At 41.5% G+C, this 22,827-nt stretch overlaps 1 protein-coding gene across 11 annotated transcripts in view; it reads left to right on the top strand.

Annotated features, from left to right (window-relative positions):
• Positions 1 to 22,827, top strand: part of Adam22 (ADAM metallopeptidase domain 22) — a 243,642-nt gene that overhangs the window by 173,753 nt on the left and 47,062 nt on the right. For all 11 annotated transcript variants that reach the window (XM_057758312.1, XM_057758318.1, XM_057758316.1 and 8 more), the window contains exons 8-17: positions 2,259 to 2,329; positions 5,195 to 5,269; positions 8,234 to 8,305; positions 9,036 to 9,202; positions 10,375 to 10,459; positions 11,814 to 11,904; positions 13,121 to 13,172; positions 17,994 to 18,093; positions 20,422 to 20,493; positions 20,935 to 21,027. In XM_057758312.1, coding sequence (XP_057614295.1) covers positions 2,259 to 2,329; positions 5,195 to 5,269; positions 8,234 to 8,305; positions 9,036 to 9,202; positions 10,375 to 10,459; positions 11,814 to 11,904; positions 13,121 to 13,172; positions 17,994 to 18,093; positions 20,422 to 20,493; positions 20,935 to 21,027 — 878 coding nt within the window. The remainder of the gene's footprint in view (positions 1 to 2,258; positions 2,330 to 5,194; positions 5,270 to 8,233; positions 8,306 to 9,035; positions 9,203 to 10,374; positions 10,460 to 11,813; positions 11,905 to 13,120; positions 13,173 to 17,993; positions 18,094 to 20,421; positions 20,494 to 20,934; positions 21,028 to 22,827) is intronic.

Raw genomic sequence — 22,827 nt, 5'->3', positions numbered from 1 at the left:
TATGACTGTTCTGTTTTTCCATCCCCTTTACCTTCCCCCCATTCATTTCTTTTTTGTAGAGGCATGTTTTTATTTCTTCTAGTTAATACCCTAAGGAGGGCCTGGGAAGGTGTATGTTAAGCTTGGGATCAATGTCATAAAACTTCAGCCTGTTACCAAAATAACAGGTTAGGTGATAGCCACATGTTGCTGGCCTCCTCCCAGGGCTTTCAACTCTCCATATTGGGACTGTAGCTCCAGCATGTCCCCAGGTGATGCCAATTTTATTGACCCAAAGATTCTACGTTGAAAAGATTGTTTTATGAGCAGTTGAGTGACTTCTTCAGATGCTTCTATCACTCTGCTCGCACACGGCGCCATATGGCAGCACTGTTTACTCCAGAACTTGAGCAACAGATACCGAGGCATATCTGTGGTTCGTGGTTGTTGGCCGTTCTGCTGTGCATGACGCTATGCATTGCACTTCATCTGACAGTTTCCTGACTGGGGGTGATATGTAGTGTGTGCTTGATAGTCACCATTGTGTTTTTCTCCTTTGGTTTTTGCATTGTACAAGGATTTACATATTCTGCATTTGATCTTAGCCAAAAATTAAAAAAAAATGATTACATAGTCTGAACATAACGCCTTTGTTAGATATGTTATTAACACTGAATATTTGGATTGCCACTAAGTATTAAAAATAGGCTTCTTCCTTTGACTCTTGTCATTTAGCCACCTGTGTCTACTTTTTTGCTTATTGTGGCTTTATAGTGTATTTTGAAATCAGGTACATATATCCTTCAGTGTTGTCCTTTTTCAAATTAATTTAGCTCTTCTAGGTCCATTGCATTTTCACATAGGCTTTAGAACCAACTTGTCAGTTTCTGAAATTCCTCTTAGGAATTATTAGATCATCCCGAATGTTGAGATGGTCTGCGCGAAACAGCTCAGCAGTGAGTCTTCCAGCGCATGGGGCAAGTGTAGTGTATCTCCTCATCTATCTAGCGTAGCACGTCTCCTCGTATATCTAGGGTTCGTTGTTTGTTTTGCTTGAGTCCCTGATTTAGTCCCTAGCACAACAAAACAAAATGAATTCTCAGCCCTTTCCAGATATACTGAAACACAAAAGATGGCAATAAACGTTTAAGACATTTACAGTTTGTGTTTGCCATTTTTAGTACAGAGCTTGCTGTGGATAAACACTTATATCTCACAGTTCCCGAGAGGCAAGGGCCCGACTGGGGCTCAGCGGAGTGCCCATTGCTGATTTTTGTAATGTAACTGTCAGCTGGAGTTGTAATCCTCCAGAGGCTCTAATAGGAGAGATTCCGAGCTCCACTCACTCAGGCCTGATTAGTGGGAGTGCTATGTGCTTTTAGCATTATGCACTATGACTCTTTCATATTGAGATATTTATTGCCGTAACGTTAACTATCTGGTGTTAATGTTTCTAAGATGTTCTTTATTAACTCTTTGAGAATTTCATACATGCATATAATATATTTTGGTCACACTCATCCCCTAGTCCTCCCCCAACTATTCCCAGATCCATCCTCCTACCTCCCCACTCTCTCCCAACTAATTTTTAAGTAATAACCTCCAAGTCCAATTTAATATACTCATGCATGTGAGACCAATCATTTTATAGCTAATATCTACTTATGAGTTAGTACGGACTGTATTTGTCTTTCTGGATGTGGGTTGCCTCACTCAGGATGATTTTTGTTAGTTCCATCTGTTTTCATCACTCTGTAGAAAGTTCTCCCTTACAGCTAACCTAGAATCTAGAGATGAATTTATCTATATCCATGAATAGTCTGTGCGTGATCTGACATGCAAGTAAGAGGGACTCGGATTGTCCCATTGCCCTTTAGTAGCAAAGAAGGTCTTAGATAAATCTTATCTTGGAAGAGAATGTCTGTGAGTTGGAAACAATTGAGTCCAATTTTGGTGTCCTGTATCAACTTCCTAAGAGGTCATGTTAAAAGTGTGTTCCATATCTCCTCTTTATTTTGCTGCCCCCAGACAAGGTGGAAGCGAAAATCAGGCTGGCTACTTAGCAGATTTTGAATTAAAAATGTGTTGTTATTCATAGAATGATCATGAGGAAATTGAGCTTTTGTGTATTGCATTTACCCATTAGATACTTATTCATGGTTAATATAACATAATTGCTTAATGTTTCATGTACTCACTAAGTAGAAAGAAAAACTGGTGAAATTTTGCCTTCTAGCAAAAGTCTGGAAAATGCACTGTTTGTTTTTATTTTCTTGTAGAATTTCAACAAGTAAATATTACTCCACCAAAATTTATTTTGAAGCCAAGACTAAAGCGGAGTAAGCGACAGGTATGTGTTTGCAGGTGCAAGCTATGATATGTAGAACGCTAGGCCACTGGCGATCATTTGAGTCTACAGTCAGTGTCTGCAGGGTGCGGGTTAAGAACTAGTGCAGCCTATGTGAGGGTGGGGACACAAACAGGTGACAGATGTGTGAAAGCAGCCACAAGATGCGTTCTTTTACAAGTAGTGGCTATCCGATGAATGAATATGGAGTCCCCATTACCGTGGGTCGTGAGGTCTCTGCATGAAACACAGCTTCTCTTCTCTTGCTCAGGCATGAATCACATCATGGGATCTTCTTTGCTATTCCTGATAGGTTTTGAAGCTACAAAATGCCTTTTTCTCACTTGAGATGCCTTGGATTTAGTATATAAATGACGACATAGCTTTAGGACTCTTCAACTGGACATTGTGATAATAGCACTGTCCTTAAGGTACCTTAAACCACGGGGGCAGATACTGTTCTTTACATGGCTCTCACATCTGAAGATGACTTGCCCTGTGTCTCACAAAGTTGACAAATGGCCTGGAATGTAGATCTCTTGTCAGGGTCAACCTATCACAGTCATGGTGATGATGGTTTGTGGGAGCTTACACGTGCATGAGGCATAACAAGAACACAGGGAATGAAGCAGATGACAATTAAAGCGAACCTGTTCAAGGTTATGTGAAGTGCTTGTTTTATAGAGAGGACAGGGCATAATCTTTATGCATGTGCTTGTTCCTCATACACATGTCAGCATCGCGTCACCTCCCAGGATTGAACCTAGCAATGCTCACATGTCAAGCAAATGTTCTATCTCTGAGCTACATACACAGCCCTTTTAGAAACAGGATCTGCTTAAGTTGTCCAGTATGGGCTTGAACTTACTCTATAGGCAGGTGTAGAACTCGTGAACCTTTTGCTTCGGCCACCCCAGTCACGTTACTAAGGCCCGGGCTTCCATTACCTTCCCATAAAACTGTTGCTGTTTTGTTTCCTTTTGTCCTCTGACAGGGTCTCACTCTGTGGCTTAGGGTGGCTTCAGAGTTACAGCATTCATCCTGCCCTAGTCACCCTAGTGCTGGGATTACAGGCACAGGCTTCTATGTCTTGTAAAATAGAATGTAGTTTCAGACAGATTCTTATGTGAATTACTGTTGATGATATTTGTTGAAAACTTAGCATGCACGTGTCCATATTATAAGAATCTTAACTGTTTAACTGAAGAATTGGACAGAATCTTAACACTTTTGCTCCCCGTGATACCCTTATGAAGGTAGTGCTATGATCCCTGTTTACTCATTATATAATAATAGGATAGGATAAATGCACATGACTCAAATAGAAGGGGACTCTCATAGAAAGTCTGGTCCCAGGGGTGTCTCTAGCCACCCACATTCTCTGAACCACCCTTCAGAAGCCAGTGTGGTCCCCAAGCCACTCCCACAGGCTTGAAGTTTGTTGTTTAGACACAGACACATGGATGTCTTGAGTTAAATTAAAGATAATTTACCTGAAGATTTAATTTACAAAATTGTGTATTGTTATGAATGCTGAGTTGAGAGAATAGGAATTGTGAATAGGAGAAATATCCTATTACCGTGTGCTTTGGAGTTCTTTTAGAAGAGTCTCAGCATCTTGTCATTGGCTAAGAAGGGGAAACCCTTCACTCCTTTATGAACTCATGCAATTGAGTCAGTGTGATACTGTGTCCAAATGCAAGTAGCAGGCATTTAGAAAAATGCTGGGACTCATTCGAAAGTCTTCTCAGTTAACTAGGAGCCCAGAGTGAGCAAGTGAGATCTTGTCTTAGTAGGAGCGTGTTGTTGTTGTTGTTTTGTTTGTAAAGATTGTTATCATTGGGTGCAATTTAGTTTTCCTGCTTAGTTTTTAAATACAAAAATACAGTCCATTATCATCTGTGAAACTACTGTTGGAAGAGTCTTTTTTTTTTTTAAAGATTAGAAAATGCATTTAGAAAGAGACAAAAATCTATGCGGCTGTATATTTTTAGTTAGTTTAAAATGTAGCACTGAAACATGCATGCATTAATTCTGGTTTGACTTGATGGTGTGCCTTTATCACAGAGATAGTCTTTGGGCAAGTGAACAAGATTTACTGGAGGAAAAATACCTCCTTTATTGACCCGTGTCATAAAAGAACAGTCCGTTTCACAGATCCTGTTAATGACTGTGTGATGGATGGGCAGAAGGGAAGCCTGCCCTGGTAACTTTGCCTATAGTGTTGATTGATTGTGATTTGGAAAGTGAGGAGAACTTGTGAGCAGAGAAGTGGCAGTTAAAGACACTCCAAGACTACTTGGGGACTTCAGGGCTATGCTGACCACACCCTGTAGCTTGTGGGATCCGATGGGCTACACCAGAGGAAAGTCATGGACACTCCTAGATTTGGAGGTGACTCGGAAAAGTACCAGCCTCCTCACTTTCTGAAATTTGCTGCTGGAGTTGAGCTAAAGCAGGAGCAATGCTCCTCTGTGCTGCTCCCATGCCACTATTGGGTAGACATGTTTTCATGAAGACAAGCGTGAAGTACGTAGGCGTATGACGCATATATCCATATTTAGTTGTATTTGTGTAAACATTTTGGGAAAAAATTAGTAATTTGCTCTACCCCCAGTGGAAGAGGGAAATAGAGGCAAGAGACTATTTCACCCTTGATTTTTATTCTTCATTGATTTTTTTCAAACCATGCACATTTTTGTCTACTCAAAAACTAAGAAAACTGATGAGAGTTTAAAAGTCAATGCTGAAGTAAAAAGGGAAATTTTGTTTCATTGATTTCTTCTGTGCTTTTAGTTTTTGCAGCTAAATTTACATGTTTAGTCTTTTTTCTTCTCTTTTCTTTCTTTTTTCCCCATGGTGTCATAGCTTCTTCGATTTCCCCGTAATGTAGAGGAGGAAACCAAATACATCGAACTTATGATTGTGAATGATCATATCATGGTAAGATTCGCCTCCCCCTTTCCTTCAATCCTTGCTCCTAACTGTTGTATAAAAGGTGTGTTAGGTTATGTATAGAAGAAACAAAATTCTTGTCAAGTTGTGACTTGGAAAAGCCATTTGTGTAAACACACACACACATACACACACACAAACACACCACTTCTGAAGCCAAGAACAATTTTGTTAGAATTTAATATAGAAGTACCCATGTCAAACAGGCTGTACATATTGACAACTGCCCACATGTGCTACCTGTATAGAGGTCTACCACATACAGCCTACACAGAGGTCTAGCTGTACACACAGCCTACACAGAGGTCTAGCTGTACACACAGCCTATATAGAGGTCTAGCTGTACACACAGCCTACACAGAGGTCTAGCTGTACACAGCCTATATAGAGGTCTAGCACACACAGCCTACACAGAGGTCTAGCTGTACACACAGCCTACACAGAGGTCTAGCTGTACACACAGCCTATATAGAGGTCTAGCTTTACACACAGCCTACACAGAGGTCTAGCACACACAGCCTACACAGAGGTCTAGCTGTACACACAGCCTATATAGAGGTCTAGCTGTACACACAGCCTACACAGAGGTCTAGCTGTACACACAGCCTATATAGAGGTCTAGCTATACACACAGCCTACACAGAGGTCTAGCACACACAGCCTATATAGAGGTCTACCACACACAGCCTATATAGAGGTCTAGCACACACAGCCTACACAGAGGTCTAGCACACACAGCCTACACAGAGGTCTAGCTGTACACACAGCCTGCACAGAGGTCTAGCTGTACACACAGCCTGCACAGAGGTCTAGCTGTACACACAGCCTATATAGAGGTCTAGCTGTACACACAGCCTATATAGAGGTCTAGCTGTACACACAGCCTATATAGAGGTCTAGCTGTACACACAGCCTATATAGAGGTCTAGCACACACAGCCTACACAGAGGTCTAGCTGTACACACAGCCTACACAGAGGTCTAGCTGTACACACAGCCTACACAGAGGTCTAGCACACACAGCCTATACAGAGGTCTAGCACACACAGCCTACACAGAGGTCTAGCACACACAGCCTATATGGTCTAGCACACACAGCCTATACAGAGGTCTAGCACACACAGCCTATACAGAGGTCTAGCACACACAGCCTACACAGAGGTCTAGCACACACAGCCTATACAGAGGTCTAGCACACACAGCCTATATGGTCTAGCACACACAGCCTACACAGAGGTCTAGCTGTACACACAGCCTACACAGAGGTCTAGCTGTACACACAGCCTACACAGAGGTCTAGCACATACAGCCTATATAGAGGTCTAGCACACACAGCCTATATAGAGGTCTACCACACACAGCCTATATAGAGGTCTAGCACACACAGCCTACACAGAGGTCTAGCTGTACACACAGCCTACACAGAGGTCTAGCTGTACACACAGCCTACACAGAGGTCTAGCTGTACACACAGCCTATACAGAGGTCTAGCACACACAGCCTATACAGAGGTCTAGCTGTACACACAGCCTATACAGAGGTCTAGCACACACAGCCTATACAGAGGTCTAGCACACACAGCCTATATAGAGGTCTAGAACACACAGCCTATATAGAGGTCTAGCACACACAGCCTACACAGAGGTCTAGCACACATAATCTAAGTAGAGGTCTAGCACACACAGCCTATGTAGGGGTTTATCACACGCGACCTATACAGCGGTCTACCACATGCAGCAAACAGTCACACAGTTTGGACAGGAGTTTTAGAGAAGACAGGGAAGCCCAGCTAAGAGTGTTTTTGACCAGGAACAACTTATAAATGGAAAACATGCTTAGGTAGAAGTAACTAGCAGTTGTTTATGAGGGTTCAAAAATACTTCTTTTAAAGGTATTTTTATATATTATATATACATAATAATGAGCTTGTTAGGATGTTTTCATTGTGTGTAATGCATTTTCACGATGTGTACCTCTTCACCACCCCATTATCTTCTGTTATCTTCCTTGTTATCCCTCTCCTAGTCCTGCTTCCCCCTTCTTTTCTCATCTAGCCCATTTCTACTATTTTTATGGTTTTTTTTTTTTTTGAATTTTTCGAGACAGGGTTTCTCCGTAGCTTTTGGTTCCTGTCCTGGAACTAGCTCTTGTAGACCAGGCTGGCCTCGAACTCACAGAGATCCGCCTGTCTCTGCCTCCCGAGTGCTGGGATTAAAGGCGTGCGCCACCACCGCCCGGCTTGTGGGTTTGTTTTTGGCCCAATGTATTTTACTAGGGGTGTTCCCAGGAACATGGATGAGAGTTGGTTTCCCAGAGCGTGGACTCCTTATCTACAGGTTCTCCTTAGTGTTGCCATGTGAGGGCGCTACTTGAAAAAGATTGAAATTGGGTTGTATGTGATGAAGCCTTTTAGACCACCACTGAGGCCACGCAAACCAAACGTGACCCACATTTACTGAGCCATCTCCTCGTGGTAGTACCTTAGGGTTCTAGAAGTTCTTGTTCTAGAACCGTGTAGAACTTGTGAAGTCTTACACACGTAGCCACATCTGCATTGGTCATTTCTCACTTGCATGTCTTTCAGCTCATAACAGCTTTCAAGTGAACAGCCCCCCAAATAAACCGTAAAACAGATGGAGTGGATGTGGTAGTGGTGAACCCCAAAGCTTGTGTGCACCAAGCTTATATATTTATTATATAATATATTCTAGCCCCTTCATGTGAAACTGAATTGAACTTTTTCTCGTAGATGTGATAAAGTCATCTTTTCCTTTAGTCCCCAGCTTTCAGGCTTCAGAGCAGATAAAGAAACAGGTTCTTCCCTGTGGTGTTTTGGTTTTTGTGTTCTTTTGACAGAAAGCCAGAGGGATTTTTCTGATATTTTGTTTTCTGTCCTAAGATGATTATTTCCTGGTGACTTTGAACACCCTTCCCTTTTGTCTGTTGCTTTCAGTTCAAAAAGCATCGGCTTTCTGTTGTACACACAAATACCTACGCAAAGTCTGTGGTGAACATGGCGGATATGGTGAGTACAGCCCCGTCCGGCATTGCCCCTTATGGCAGCCGGTGGGTACCAAGGTGCCTATATTCACATTCCTCCAAGTTACACTTTAGCCAGGATGACCTCAGAGACCCTGGCGATCTTGCCAGGGACTCTACTGCCTAGTCTGTCTGGGAAGATGGGCTGACCAAAGATACGGTTGCTTTTTCTCTTGTGTGTTTCTTACTGGTAAAGACAAAGGTTGACCCATAGGCTTTAGCAAAGAAACTTACAATCTACTTCTGGACATCAGCGCAGAGATGGTGCAGGAGCTGAGCCTCTTCAGAAACACCCAGCACAGTGTTGAGGCTGCCCCCAAATAATTCTCTCTAATTTTCCTCAACACCACACAGGTTGTGTAGCAGTCGTTTCCTTAGAGATCCTTTATCCTGCTTTTTTGTTAGAGAAACTCAGATTTCATAAATTATTTATGTAAGATGCTAAAAGCGGACTTAGGGAAAGCCTCGCATTCAGCATAAGTATTTATCAAAAGAAAACCCTGTTTGTGTCTAAAATTTCCTTTGTTCAATGGGTTTTCCTTGGTTAGTAGTTTGATTCTCTGTTCTTTAAGGAAAATGCATTCAAATTGGGAAAGTAATGGTCTCCTTTAGAAACAGTGATTTCTTTAATTAAACAAAGGCATGTCCAGGAAGGAACCTGATACTCTGACTTTGCCACATGTGTAGCCCATGTGTTCATTTCGTTAACGCCCTAGATCTATAAAGACCAACTTAAGACTAGGATAGTATTGGTCGCCATGGAAACCTGGGCTGCTGACAACAAGTTTGCCATCTCTGAGAACCCGCTGGTCACCCTGCGCGAGTTTATGAAGTACAGGAGGGATTTTATCAAAGAGAAGAGTGACGCGGTTCATCTTTTCTCGTACGTAACATTTACATTCTCCCATTTCTCCTGGTTCTACGGCGAATGCTCTCTTTCTTCTGACTGAAATGTATCCTTCTGTGATAAGGCAGTTGCTATGTGATGTGGCTGCATTTGGAAGGAGATTTGAAATCCAGATTGTTTGTAATGTTCATGTGGTTTAAGTGACTTAAGCTTTGAGGTGGGAGCGGAGTAAGTTTCTGGAACTTATTGCCAGCTCTTCTCCAGCTCTTAGGTTCTTTCTCTTCATAATGCACATATTTGATAGAAGAGCAAAGCACCTCCTGTAGAATTTTAAGACCTCCTCTAAAATCAGAGCTACTGAGGACAGTTGTGAAAGATGTGTTTTAGGTGTTATTTTTAATTGTTATCGAATTCCAAATTTAGAGGAAAGATGCCAAAATGCTGTAAGGAAATTACCTGTATGCTTTACCCAAACTCAAGATTTGCAATTTTTTCTCATTTCCTGTTCAAGCGTGAATTAGAAACAGCAAGTTTGCATTTACTACTAAGTACTTAGTCATTCAGTGTAGTCCCTTAAAAGTAAAGACATTCTTTTAAATTCCACAGTAAGTCTTGAACAGCAGAATATGTAACACTGTGCGACATTCGTACATAGTTCGTTGCCTGTGTTAGGTCTGTGTTCAGACTTCATCAGCTGTCTCAATGCCCTTCTGTAGCCAGTTCCCTCTTTCAGCATCCTGTTCAGCGCTGCACAGTGTGATTCATTTTCATCTCTTGAGTCTCTTTTACATTGAAACATTTTCTCAGCCTTTGCCCATGTTGAACTAGATAGTTTTGAAGACTATCGACTGATTGTCTTCTTGATGGCTCTTCATTGCAGGGATGTCTGATGCTTTGTCAGTAATTATATTTAAGTCATTTATTTGGGCTGAATCTCAAAAATGTGACTTTTTGTATTCTCAGAGTATTATATGTGCGATTGATTTCTAACAGATGTGTTTCCATATAAGATATGCATTGATCATGTGGGGAGGCAGCCCTCAGAAACCGTTTTCTTTGATCATGTGCATAAATGATTTTCACATTCCTTCTTCACTTTTGGAACGTATTGCCTGTGCTGAGAAAATAAATGTGGTACATTAACTATGAGAGGGGCTTGGCTGTGCGAACTGTGATCAGTAAGCATTTTCCGTTTCCTTTTCTAAAAGGGGAAGTCAATTTGAGAGTAGCCGGAGCGGCGCAGCTTATATTGGTGGGATTTGCTCGCTGCTGAGAGGAGGAGGCGTGAATGAAGTAGGTGTGAACATCTGTGCAATACAAAGTGGTATGATGGCTGCAGGTGGGAACATCTATGCAATGCAAAGTGGTATGGTGGCTGTAGGTGGGAACATCTGTGCAATACAAAGTGGTATGGTGGCTGTAGGTGGGAACATCTGTGCAATACAAAGTGGTATGGTGGCTGTAGGTGGGAACATCTGTGCAATACAAAGTGGTATGGTGGCTGTAGGTGGGAACATCTGTGCACCAGAAAGTGGTATGGTGACTGTAGGTGGGAACATCTGTGCAATACAACATGGTATGGTGACTGAGAACCGTTTCCTAATACTTCACAAGTAAGGTCTCAGTGGTCCACACTTACCAGCTGCTAGATTAGTCATCAATACTGTGCCTGTGTGTGCCCAGTGCAGGATAGGAAAGAATAAAATATAATACCTGATCATTGTGCTCGTGTTCTGCATAGAAGAGTTTCCAGAGTAAACACTTCATATAGAGAGAATCTGTACATGAACTCTCAATGAAAATAAGAATAAAGCCCAAGGATTGACATCGTTGAATGAGGATTCTTCCAGATTCGAGTAATCCCTGAAGCACTGGCTTTCCCGCTAACAAATCTGCTGGCTGTTTTCTTCTTTGCTCAGTATTTAACAAATTTGGGGAGAATAACAGAGAAGGGTTTTCTGGAGAAGGGTTCAGTCCCAACACACTAAACTTAATGGACACAATGTAAAGGAAAATGCTTCAATCTTTGGAAGGCCACATATTGAAAAAGTCAAGATTCCGTTGACCACAGACCATCCTTACTTCTGACTCTCATTGTGTTTGCTACAGATGCTCTCTGTTCCACTCGGGAAGAAACCTGGGCCCAGATAATTTGACACTTAGCTTTATTATGTATTATTAAGAGACTGGCTTAATAATATACAGTTATTAAGTTTTTTTAGGAATGATATCAGGTGAAATTTGGAGTCAGAATTTCATTTAAGTTTCCAAACTAAAAAATGAATGCCTCTCTGGCTGGTAGTGTTTCTTGTAAGACTTAATCACATAAGAATTTGTTTCCTACTACTTCATCCCAAATGCATGTTCAATATGAGCTACAGAATGCTTACATTTGACTAAAGAAAATGTTTAGGGCATCGTAGTGCATGCCTATAGTGACAGCAACAAGGAGACTGAGGCAGGTGGATCACCATGGTTAGAGGTTGGCCTAGGCAACATAGAGAGGCCCAGTCTCAAAAACATCACATCAGAAAAAGGACAAAGAATGCTTAGAAATGACTTGTTTTCAATTGTTCCCTACCATTTTCTCTAATCTTTCTTAAATGGAAAACAATGTTCATTTACATTTCTTTTGGTTTGTTTTCAGTTTGGAAAAACCGATTTGATGGCAGTCACACTTGCTCAGTCATTAGCACACAATATTGGTATCATCTCAGACAAGAGAAAATTAGCAAGCGGTAAGTTTGGGTCTTGTGTGGTTTAGTTGTATTTATTAAGATAGACAGCCTGTTAATTATTTTGTAGAATGAGATTCCTTTTAATTCAGTTGCTTGATCAGGATTGTGGGAGGCAGAGCAGGATATACAAACTAGCAGCAAAAAGTTGCCTTCAAAAGTAATAAAGGGAATATTTACATCATAGGTGAAAATTTCCCCATGTATAATGAACAGCGAAAGCTGGTGATAAAGTCAAAGCTAGATTTAACTCAAGAAGGGACAAAGGTACCTTTGGAAGTTTGAAATTTGCTTGTGGAGGATTCTAGGTTGTTTGGGGCCCAGATCATGTTGTATTACGGTTTCGTTAAGACATCTCTGCATGTGGTCCAAGACACAGGCTTCCTTGTTGAGAGCAGACCGGATGAAGGGCTGAGGAAAGTGTAGGTCAACTAAAGTATGCTGGCCTTAACATCCATGAAAATAATTTCCAGAGTAGGTAACGCTACTTCTCTGTGAATGGCCTCACACTGTGTATTTGAGGTAAGAATTTCATCATAACTGCACTCATTTAATTATTTTAGCAGCAAATATTGCAGGTGTGGATACTTGTAATAAGAATACTGATTTGGAGAGCTATTGTTTCCTGGATGATGGAATGCCGAATTACATGTACCCACCCACTCATCTGAGTTTCAAGATGATCCTGCAGGATGCCTAGTCTCATTCCCACTCTACAGATGCAGTGTCTAGATCATAAAAGGATATTGTATTCAGAATTAAACATGTGTTAAGTGACAGATTAGGCTTTTCAAATGAGGCAGCCTTTGATTCTGGGGACGTCTGGTTAATCCAAATCCTCTCCTGCCTCCTACTGGAGCCTCCAGCACCGAGGAGTTTAGGAGCGGGAAGACCCTGCAGCATCTCCCTCAAAGCTGGTGAAGCTGGGCTGCCTAGTGAGGTGCCATTAGGTTTTCACTATTGCGTTGGTTCTGGTCATCTGTCATGTAGCTATTCAAAGTGAAGGAATAGAAACACAACCATTTGTGAAGCACTGGGGCGATGTATATGACCCCCGTAGGATCAAGTGCATTTTGTTTTACACATTACTTTTAGTGTAAGTAGAAATGGGAAGCAGCCTTTAAAAACCATTTTTGAACACAGATTTAAGATACGATAGAGGCTACCTCACTGCAACTGCATTTCATGTATAACCAGATGTGTGTTTGTTTTCCCTTAGGTGAGTGTAAATGTGAGGACACGTGGTCTGGATGTGTAATGGGAGACACAGGGTGAGCCTCTCTACTTCACCTTCTTGAGAACGGGACACTCCATAACTTAGTGCATGGAACCGCACATGTAGGAGAGAAATCAAAACTAAGTGTCTTTACAAGATAACCTCTTATTTGAGGCAAAACACAACTACTCAGTGAGAAGACCCTAGGAACTTTTCAGACCTAGATCTAGGCTAGCATTATAATGACGTAACAACTTTTCTTCTCCTGTTAGGTTTGCTCACTAAATCCCTTTTCTCTTATCTCCAGTTCAACTGCTAAACTGATTCTCCAAATGAAATAACTGCAGCCTGCATCTGCAGCTTTCTCAGGTCCACGTTGCTGATGGTGTGAGGGCTTTCACAGCGCAGTGTCATTGACCACGGGGTTGGGAAGAAAAATGGAGACTTATCTCAGAAAGATTCTCAGTGCTCTACTGTCCTGTCTTCGCACAGTCAGACTTCAATTCTTGTCTTTTTTTCTAAATAAGTTGTTAGAACCATTCCTTGCGTTCCAGACGTATGCCTCTGCCCTCCTTTGGAGTTTGTTTCTCTTGCTATTATTATTTCGGTACTGTTCCACACACTGAGGCTTCTTTCAGGATTTTATGTTTTACCTCCCAGCAGCTTCAAAAGGGCATAGAGAAGAAAACAGTACACACTCATGTCTCAGCTTTCAGAAGGGAAACACTGACGGTGTCCCTGCTGTCACTGTCTGCCTGCAGCCAGGCAGCCACCTTCGATTTTGGGTATTGTCCTTTGTAATACTTTCAGTCTTTGCATCTGTGAATTGTGAGGCAGTTCTGCACCACATGGTAGGATTCCTGAGATGTTTCAGATGTAGCTTTCATGCCTCTGCCTTCTGGGATAATGTTATGCCTCTAAGATTAATCCACGCCATCAATTTGCAACATTGGTTTGCTAAATACTGATATGCTGCCCAGAACTTTGGTGAATCAAAACTGTCTGAAGAATACATTTCTGCCAGGTGTGGTAACCTATGCCTGTAATCCCAGTGTTTGGAAAGTGGAGGCAGGAGGATCAAGAGTTAAAGTTCGCCTACTGTGAGGTGGATGCCAAATATTCATGAGGTCACCATCTCAAAAATAAACAGGTGAAGAAGAGTAAGGTTAAAATGTCTTACTTTAGTATTTAGATGGTTTATATATCCATATCATTATTATCATTCACCATCTTATTTCCCAGTATTCCTTTGTTTTCTGATCATAATTGCTTGTGGTTTCTAGTGTTTCTGATTTGCTAAGCACAGTCTTACATAGATTTGTTTTAGCTTCTCCAATTTTTGCTTATTATAATTATATTTGAACTTCCAACTCCTTTTGATTTCCCAGAGGAGTTATTTTTCTTTGGAAGCCTCCCCTGTTTCCTCTATCCAGTCACGTTTCCATCTTTGAGGTTTATCATGATTTGAACCCAGGCATGCTAATTCTGCGTGTGGTATATATGTGTTGGTGTTCATGCCGAGAACACGGAGACCAGAGGTCACTGAACCTGGGGCTCATCAGTTAGGCTGGCTGGTTATTCACCTCCAGGGATCTACTGTGTATCCCCAGTGCTAGAGTTAGGTGGGTGGTGCTGGCCGCAGCTCTTACGTGAGTGCTGGAGACGCATGCTAGGTCTTCATGCCTCTGCAGCCGGCACTTTACTACCTCAGCCATCTCCCACAGCGCTCCCTGCATTATAATGCAGTTCTGTATGCATGCGTTATCCCTCCCAACATTCAGTCATACGTGCTTAAAGAATTATATTTTTACTAATTTTTGTTCCATACCTCTTTAACTAGACTTGACATCCAGTAAATGTTTATTGATTCAGTTTGAGTTTTGAACCCTAAGGATAACAAGGACAATAAGTGGTGGGAGGAAGTATATGTTTATGAAGTACTTTTTAATTTTTTCTTATATATTTTGTTCTTTAATGACAAACTTTGTATTTGCAGTTTTCCAGTTATTAATATGTTTCATGTATAGATCTTTTTCATTAGGAGTTTTATTTAAGGTAGGCCTGGTGAGGGTAGGTGATAGCACATACCTTCAATATCAGCACTTGGGTGGCAGACGCTGATAGATTTTCGTGAGTTGTAATCTAACTCGGTCTAGATGGTGAGTTTCAGGCCACCCAGAACTAAACAGTGGGACCCTGTCTCGAAATTTGTATTTAATATGTCTGATTATTTTTGCTTGGTGACATTAAATTTGTATAGACAATCCCCATATTGTGAAGCACAATTACAAAGCAATCAGGTATCACTTTAATATATATATATATATATATATATATATATTATATAAGTGTATGCATATATACATTTTATTCCTTGAAATGATCCTTATATGAAATAGATACATTCAAGAGAAGACCCCATTGTGTAAGTGGTATCTGCTATGGCTCTTTAATTTGGTTCCTGCTCAGATCATCTGTGTACCCCATAGGTAAATGCCTCCACATTTGCTTCCTGAAGTTCACTGGCTCTGCTGATGTTCGAAACACAGCTGAAATAAATCCGTACTATCAAGTAACTTAAGGGTCCATTGAATGCAATTTATACATTACCCTGAAAAAGGGAAGACAACTTCTGTGGCCTACACACTTCAACTCTTGATAAATAAAACAGATTCACTGTTGAAAATGTGGGTTTGTTTCCCATTACTGCTGAGGGCCAAGAAGTGGGTCAGGTTTCCTACTGTACAGTGTGCTAGACTGTGACCCCAGTGAGGACATTTGCAGGACTAAAGTCACAGTAGATTGTTTTCTGTTCCGAGGCAGGGTTTCATGCCTTCCAGGCCTCGAATCCTGCCTCTACTCCTCGGAGTTTGGGATTTGAGGCATGTTCTGCTGTTGAGGCTTAAACAAGACTGATATCTAAGGCTGGTGTGGGAGCCGGTTCAGCATTGAGCGGTAGAAGGAAGAGGGAACTTGGAGGGAGTCCTAATGATAACCGATTATCTGGCAGAGACATGTAGGATGACCTAGAAGGGAAGGTGGTAAGAACACCTGTTCAGACTCTGAAAGGAAAAGGGAAGTAAGAGATGAAGAAGCTTTATGTTAAAAATAATTTGATCCTTTAGGGAAAGGGAGCAAAGAAATTAACATAGTGTAGATGAATTATACCTGTTAGAACTTTATCTGGGGAGTGGTTTAGTAAAAAATAAAATGAGTTTCAGCATATACTAATACATTATATTAATTAATTTGTGAAATATCAACTACTATGCTTGAAAGAAGTAATGCTATGGATAGAAACAAGTCTTTGAAGGCTGGGGAGAGAGGCTTAATAACATGTGTTCACTGTCTAGGCACAGGGGTCATCTATCAGCCTGTCAGTGGTAAGATGGAGATAAAATTGTCAGTTCAAGCCAGTGCGGACCATACCATAAGACCCTTCTCAAAAAAAATATAATAAAAGCTATTATTATCTTGTCATTATTATCTTGTCTTTCCTTTTAAATAAAATCTTAAGACACTTTTTGAAAATATAAAAAATATAAAAATAAAATCTAGTGGTGATAATAGTTGATTTTAAAAAGTTATTACATTTTAATTAACTTTTTAACTTCCACTTATTGTTTATAAATTTTGCCTCCTGCTGGATATATAAATATTCATTTTCCAGTTGACACCGCGTAGCCATCCTTTGCCCAGCTAGTTTTCACATTGGGGCAGATAATAGCTCTGTGCTGATTTATTCCAGGCACCTGTCAGAGCTTTAGTCAGCATCTGAGCTGCTGCCATGCTCCTCCCTGTTATACATTACGCCGTCTGTGCCTATAGCTAACTATTTTCCTTTTTTTTTTTTTTTTTTTTTTTGGTTTTTCGAGACAGGGTTTCTCTGTGGTTTTGGAGCCTGTCCTGGAACTAGCTCTTGTAGACCAGGCTGGTCTCGAACTCACAGAGATCCACCTGCCTCAGAGGGAAAAAAAAATCTAAAACCAAGAATTCCCAGAGGTGTGTTTATTTTGAGGATTGCAAATTTTTATCTCACCACAGTTCTTCTTTCTCTGGGCCATTACTTACTTTTTTCTGTTGCATACTTTTAAAATAATTTCAAACTTTAGAAAAAGTCACAAGATTAGTGAGAAGAGATCCCATCGGTACCCTGAATCATATGTTGCTAGTTGGGTGCTCCGTCACCCTCAAACCCTCCGGGTGCACTTCCTGTGACAAGAACCCTCCAACAAGTCAGAGAAGAGCCATGAAAACTGTGTAATTCCCCACATTCAGGACTGACCCATCTACCAGAAATGCCACTTACAGCTGAAGCTTCGGTGTGAGGCGTCGTGTTAGGGTTCATGTCTTTACAGGCCTTCAGACTGCAGCACTTTCCTTTGACTTTCATGGCCCGACACGTATTATAAATTTATAGGCGGTTGTTTTATAGATTCTCTGATGTTTGAGTTATAGCTAATTGTATATTATTCATTCATTATGAAATAAAGCTTTATTGTCTTTGATATAAATCATAGGTACTGTACTATATCTTTCTTTTAATTCATGTGCAAATAAATGAGCAACCAATAGCCACTACACATCACTAAATGAAAAGTATAGAAATATAATGGTTGACTGGATGTGTAATTTTAACACTGTTCGAATTTAAGACTAGTAAGTAAGCAGGAACACTCCCGCTATACTGAGGCGCTCTCCCTCTGTCCCCTACAGGTACTATCTCCCTAAGAATTTAAGGCTAGTTAGTAAACAGGAACCCTCACCCTGTACTGAGGCGCTCCCCTCTGTCCCCTACAGATACTATCTCCCTAAGAATTTAAGGGTAATAAATAAGCAGGAACCCTCACACTGTACTACCCTCTGTCCCCTACAGATACTATCTCCCTAAGAAGTTCTCTCCGTGCAGCATTGAGGAGTATCACGACTTCCTGAATAGTGGTGGTGGCGCCTGCCTCTTCAACAAGCCTTCTAAGGTAATAAGTGTGGCCAAGACTTATTAGTTATGAGTCATTGCACAATTTCATACCCAACCTTTATGTACTGAGTCTACAAACGAGAACTTTTCAATTCGACCCACTGGGCATATTCTAGAAATGTCGCGTGTCTTGGCAAGGCCAGCTTTCGTCTGGGACAGTTGGAGTGTTTCTGATGGTATAACTAGCAGGCAGAAAGGAGTGGGGGTTTTGTTTGTGTTTGTTTCTTTCGCCCTTTCTAGTTACAAAAGTGTGGGCTTCTATTTTCATTCTGTAATGTGGAAACTTTGGTTAACTTCTAAATGATTATCACACAGCCGGCGATTAGTAATTACTGTGTACTGATGATGTATGCCATCATAGGATAAATTATATTCAAAACACAGAAAATTGATGAAGATTTAAAAGTAAAATAGGCTTAAAAACCTCCCCTTGATTAGGTCAAAAATTGCTTTAGTTATGGGAGCTGTTTGTTACCACCGTTCTCTGCAAGTCTGTGCTCATGGCTGTGGTCATGTTCATATGGAACAGGTCAGTGGGCATAGCAATATTGGGATCACCTTCTAACTTGTTTGTTCAAGAAGCAGATTCAGACCCTGGGATCCCTGTAGTTTCAGCACTGTGCTGTAACATGGGGGGCCAGGCCTACTTGTTTGGGTTTCTGTCCTGCCCAGTACCCCCGGCTGTTTAGCCCCAAAGAAAATCACACATAGGTCTCCATAAATTATAAGCTGATTGGCCCATTAGCTCTAGCCTCCCACTGGCTAACTCTCACATCTTGATTAACACATTTTTCTGATCTATGTTAGCCATGTGGCTCAGTACCTTTTTCAGTGAAGCAGATCACATCCTGCTTCTTCAGAGGTCTGTGCAGGAGTGGGAGGAATCAACTTCCTCCTTCCTAGAATTCTCCTGTTCTCATTACTTCATTTTTATTTCTCATTTCTACTTCCTGTCTGGTTTTCCCGCCTGTATTTCTTGCCTGGCCAATCAGGGTTTATTTATAACACGATTGACAGATTACAGACAATTATCCCGCACCACTGTGAGGTCAAAGCCAGCTTGAACTACAGAGCCAGGCCAACGTGGGATACACAGTAAGATCTTGTCTTAAAAAGGAAAAGAAGGAAGGGAGATGCAGTCTGAAATGTCACTGTGAGAACCATTTCAAAACTAATTTAAAATATAAAGCAACAAATGAAAGTGACTCAGTGGTTAAGGGCACATACCAGTCTCCTGTTACTCAGGTATGTGGCTTGCACCTTCCTGTAACTCCACCTCCAGGGGCTCCACTGTGTCTGGTCTCTGAAGGCACCTGCAGTCACGTGCATCTTACACGCACACATGCACGCACACATACACGGGAGAGAGATATATAATTAAATCTTTTTTTGTTTTGTTTTTTTGTTTGTTTGTTTTTTTGTTTTTTCGAGACAGGGTTTCTCTGTGGTATAATTAAATCTTAAAAGAGAAAATTTAATTTTTTGAGTGTTTGTTTGCATATATGTATGTGAACCACATGCATGTGTGAGTCTGAAGAGTCCAGAAGAATCTAGATCGTCAAAACCACAGTCACAGATAATTGGAAGCTGTCATTTGAGTGCTAGGAAATGGACCCCGGTCTGTTACAAGAGCAACAAGTGCTCTTAACCACTGAAGCCTCTTTCCAGATCTACAAAGTTATTCTTAACCGGCTATTAGCAAATTGAAAACAGTAATAATGAGATTTCACAAGTGATTAGACTTGATCCTCGTGGCAATTTTCAACAGCTGATTAATTAGATTGACAGTTTATACTACTGTTCATGTTTCAGGTAGTAAGGTCTCCACTGAGTTACCTGTACCGGGTTTCCCTTTATCGTTTTGTGCCTTCTTCTAGTGTGTCGCATTGTGTTGTCCTCTCACAACCAAATGTGTTATGTTGTTAAACACCACCCTACCCTGTGCTAAGATTTTAATCTAGGCTTCCTGACTGCAAATTTCTTGCTTTCTCACCGAAATGGATTTTCAGATGTCAAATTGGCTTGGTTTCTCCTCAATGGCTGCATGCATCATGTATTTGGTGACATTTACCAGAACCAACGTGGTATAAATATTATATACATACATTATATAATGCAAATATATAATGTCTGAATATCCAAATAAAAACCAAAATTGATCTTCTAAAGTTCCAAGTTCTAAAGTTGTACTTTTTATTTTGCGGTAAATGAAATTATAGTTCGAATGGACAGCATATACACGGGCCGTGTTGATGTGGTGTCAGCCCTCGGGGTCTTTGCTACTGATGTTCCTGTATTTCACCCTTTCTTGGTTTTCTTCCCACAGCTTCTCGAGCCTCCTGAGTGTGGAAATGGCTTCATTGAAACCGGGGAAGAGTGTGACTGTGGCACCACTGCGGTAGGTTCCCTTCTTTGAAACTGGGGAAGAGTGTGCCTGTGGCACCGCTGTGGTAGGTCCTGGGGAAGAGTGTGCCTGTGGCACTGCTGTGGTAGGTCCTGGGGAAGAGTGTGCCTGTGGCACCGCTGTGGTAGGTCCTGGGGAAGAGTGTGACTGTGGCACCCTTGCTGTAGGTCCCCTTCATTGAAACTGGGGAAGAGTGTGACAGTGGCACCCTGGCTGTAGGTCCCCTGTCATTTTGAAGACCAGTTTTGGGTAGCTAGGGGTCATTCTAGCTCCATGCCCTTGAGATAATACTGAGCATTGTACCTAGAAATTTTATAGGATTTGTGGGCGAATGATTGTCATTGTGAGCTTGAACATTTACTTTAAAAAAAAAAGTCTTGGTGTTTTTGGGAAAATGAAATTTTCTAGTGTTTTGCAACGGCTTATATTCCTTAGGAATGTGCCCTTGAAGGGGCAGAGTGCTGTAAGAAGTGCACCTTGACCCAGGATTCTCAATGCAGTGATGGTCTCTGTTGTAAAAAGTGCAAGGTAAATAACTGGCCGATTAGTGGCCAAAGGTTGAAGGGGAGGCGTGTGCTCAAACTGTTAAGTCTAGGTCCGTATAACCTACTAGCGTTATCTAACAGGGGCAATGACTGAACTCCTAGTGGTTACCAGATCCTCCTGTAGTCTCCTGAAGTGTGGCTTTCTTAGCATTCTCATGTAATAGTTAACTTACCCAGTGTCTTAAACCAGAATATGAGAGAGCTGGGACCTGACCTGGTTACTTCTCCAAGGCTGTTCTTCTCATCCTGCCTCCTTAAAGAGGACCAATTTCAGAGTAGAAGATGTCCAATATAGTCTTCTTTTCTTTCTGTGCATCTTTGTACATCCTACAGCATCAGTATCTTAGGCAACAAGAGGCATGTTTTAGATAAGATCATACTATATTGACATGGAAACATGCATGATTGTCTCTTAATTGGTGTAGTTATCAGTGCATGTTTGTTAAGTGCATAAGTGAACATGCATGTTACTTCCAATGAATATCTGCAGATCGGATAGCTTTGATGGGTTAAAGAAAGGTGGCATATAAAACTGTCATGGCAACTGTCCTCTTTGGGCTAAGCACTTTTGACTTGTGTCATCTTAAATCCGGGTTTCCTGACTGGCACCAACACTCTTGTCTGGCTAAGAATAAGACACTGTCTGTAGTCAGGGCGTGCCTTCTGCTTTATCGGACATTAGCAACATCCTTGGGTTGCACCCATTAGATTGTAGAAGAACTTTCTCGCTTGTGACAACCCAGAATGTCTCCAGATGTTGTAAAAATGTCTCCTTTGGGGCAAAATCACCCCTGCCTCCTACTGCTTACATAACACTCACAGGCACACTTTTGGAATAGGCATGGCCATCCCGATTTTGACCATTGAGCTGTTCTGATCTAATGGATGCTAAAGAATCTGCAGAGGCTGGCTCAGAGGAAAGCACAGCTGTCTGCTGACCCCCAGCCCTGCTAGCAAGTGGTTCCATCGTTTCCCCTCCATTGCGTTGTCTCTGGCTGCTTTTGTGGGGTCTCCGAAAGCACTTTCTTCAACGGGAGGGTAAACCACATGTGATACAAATGCTCTCTCTCTCGGCTTGGGTGCCTGGAAGGTTCTGAGCAGTGAGTCAGGGAGCAGGGTCCTGGGCACAAACACAGAGATGGGCCCAGTCCTTGATATCAGAAGTTCTGAGAGGAAAGAGGAGAGGGGGGACGTGAGAGAGCTCTGACAACTACACATGTCCCTGTTCTGCTGTGTTATAAGAGTTAGATTGCAGTCTATAAATCCAGTGACACTCCAGGCTGACTCCACAGCATCAGACGTGCAGGAAGTATTTGAGGTATTTGGAAACCAAGAAGCACAAACACTTGTCCAGAGGTTCTAATAAGAGAAAATCAGAAGAGATGAGGCAGGGGGATAGGAAGGAAAGCTTGGGGGAAACGGCTTTGCTGGGAAGTAACTGTGATGAGGTACAAAATGTAACTTTAAAATTCTCGGCGGAGAAGACAAGAAACAGAAGCAAAAGCTCAAAGATAAAGGTGTAAATAAGAAAGGAGGCTAACGCCCCAATCTGGATTGCTTGACAAGAATTCCTGGAGCGTGGGCTAACTCTTCCATGAAGCTCTGCCCCATTTCCACAGGATACTGTGACACTTATGTGTGGTGACTCACCTACGAGAAACTAGGACTTGCAACTAATTAAAGTAGCAGTTTATTGAATAAATTTGTTTTGTGCACCCTGCCATCTTAAAGTAGTTTAAGGTGTTCTTTTCCAAAGACTTTTCATTTTGCTTTTTATTCCTAT

This window comes from Chionomys nivalis, chromosome 26, assembly GCF_950005125.1.
Source record: "Chionomys nivalis chromosome 26, mChiNiv1.1, whole genome shotgun sequence".
Taxonomy (NCBI): Eukaryota; Metazoa; Chordata; class Mammalia; order Rodentia; family Cricetidae; genus Chionomys; species Chionomys nivalis.
This window is presented reverse-complemented; position numbering and strand designations above follow the sequence as displayed.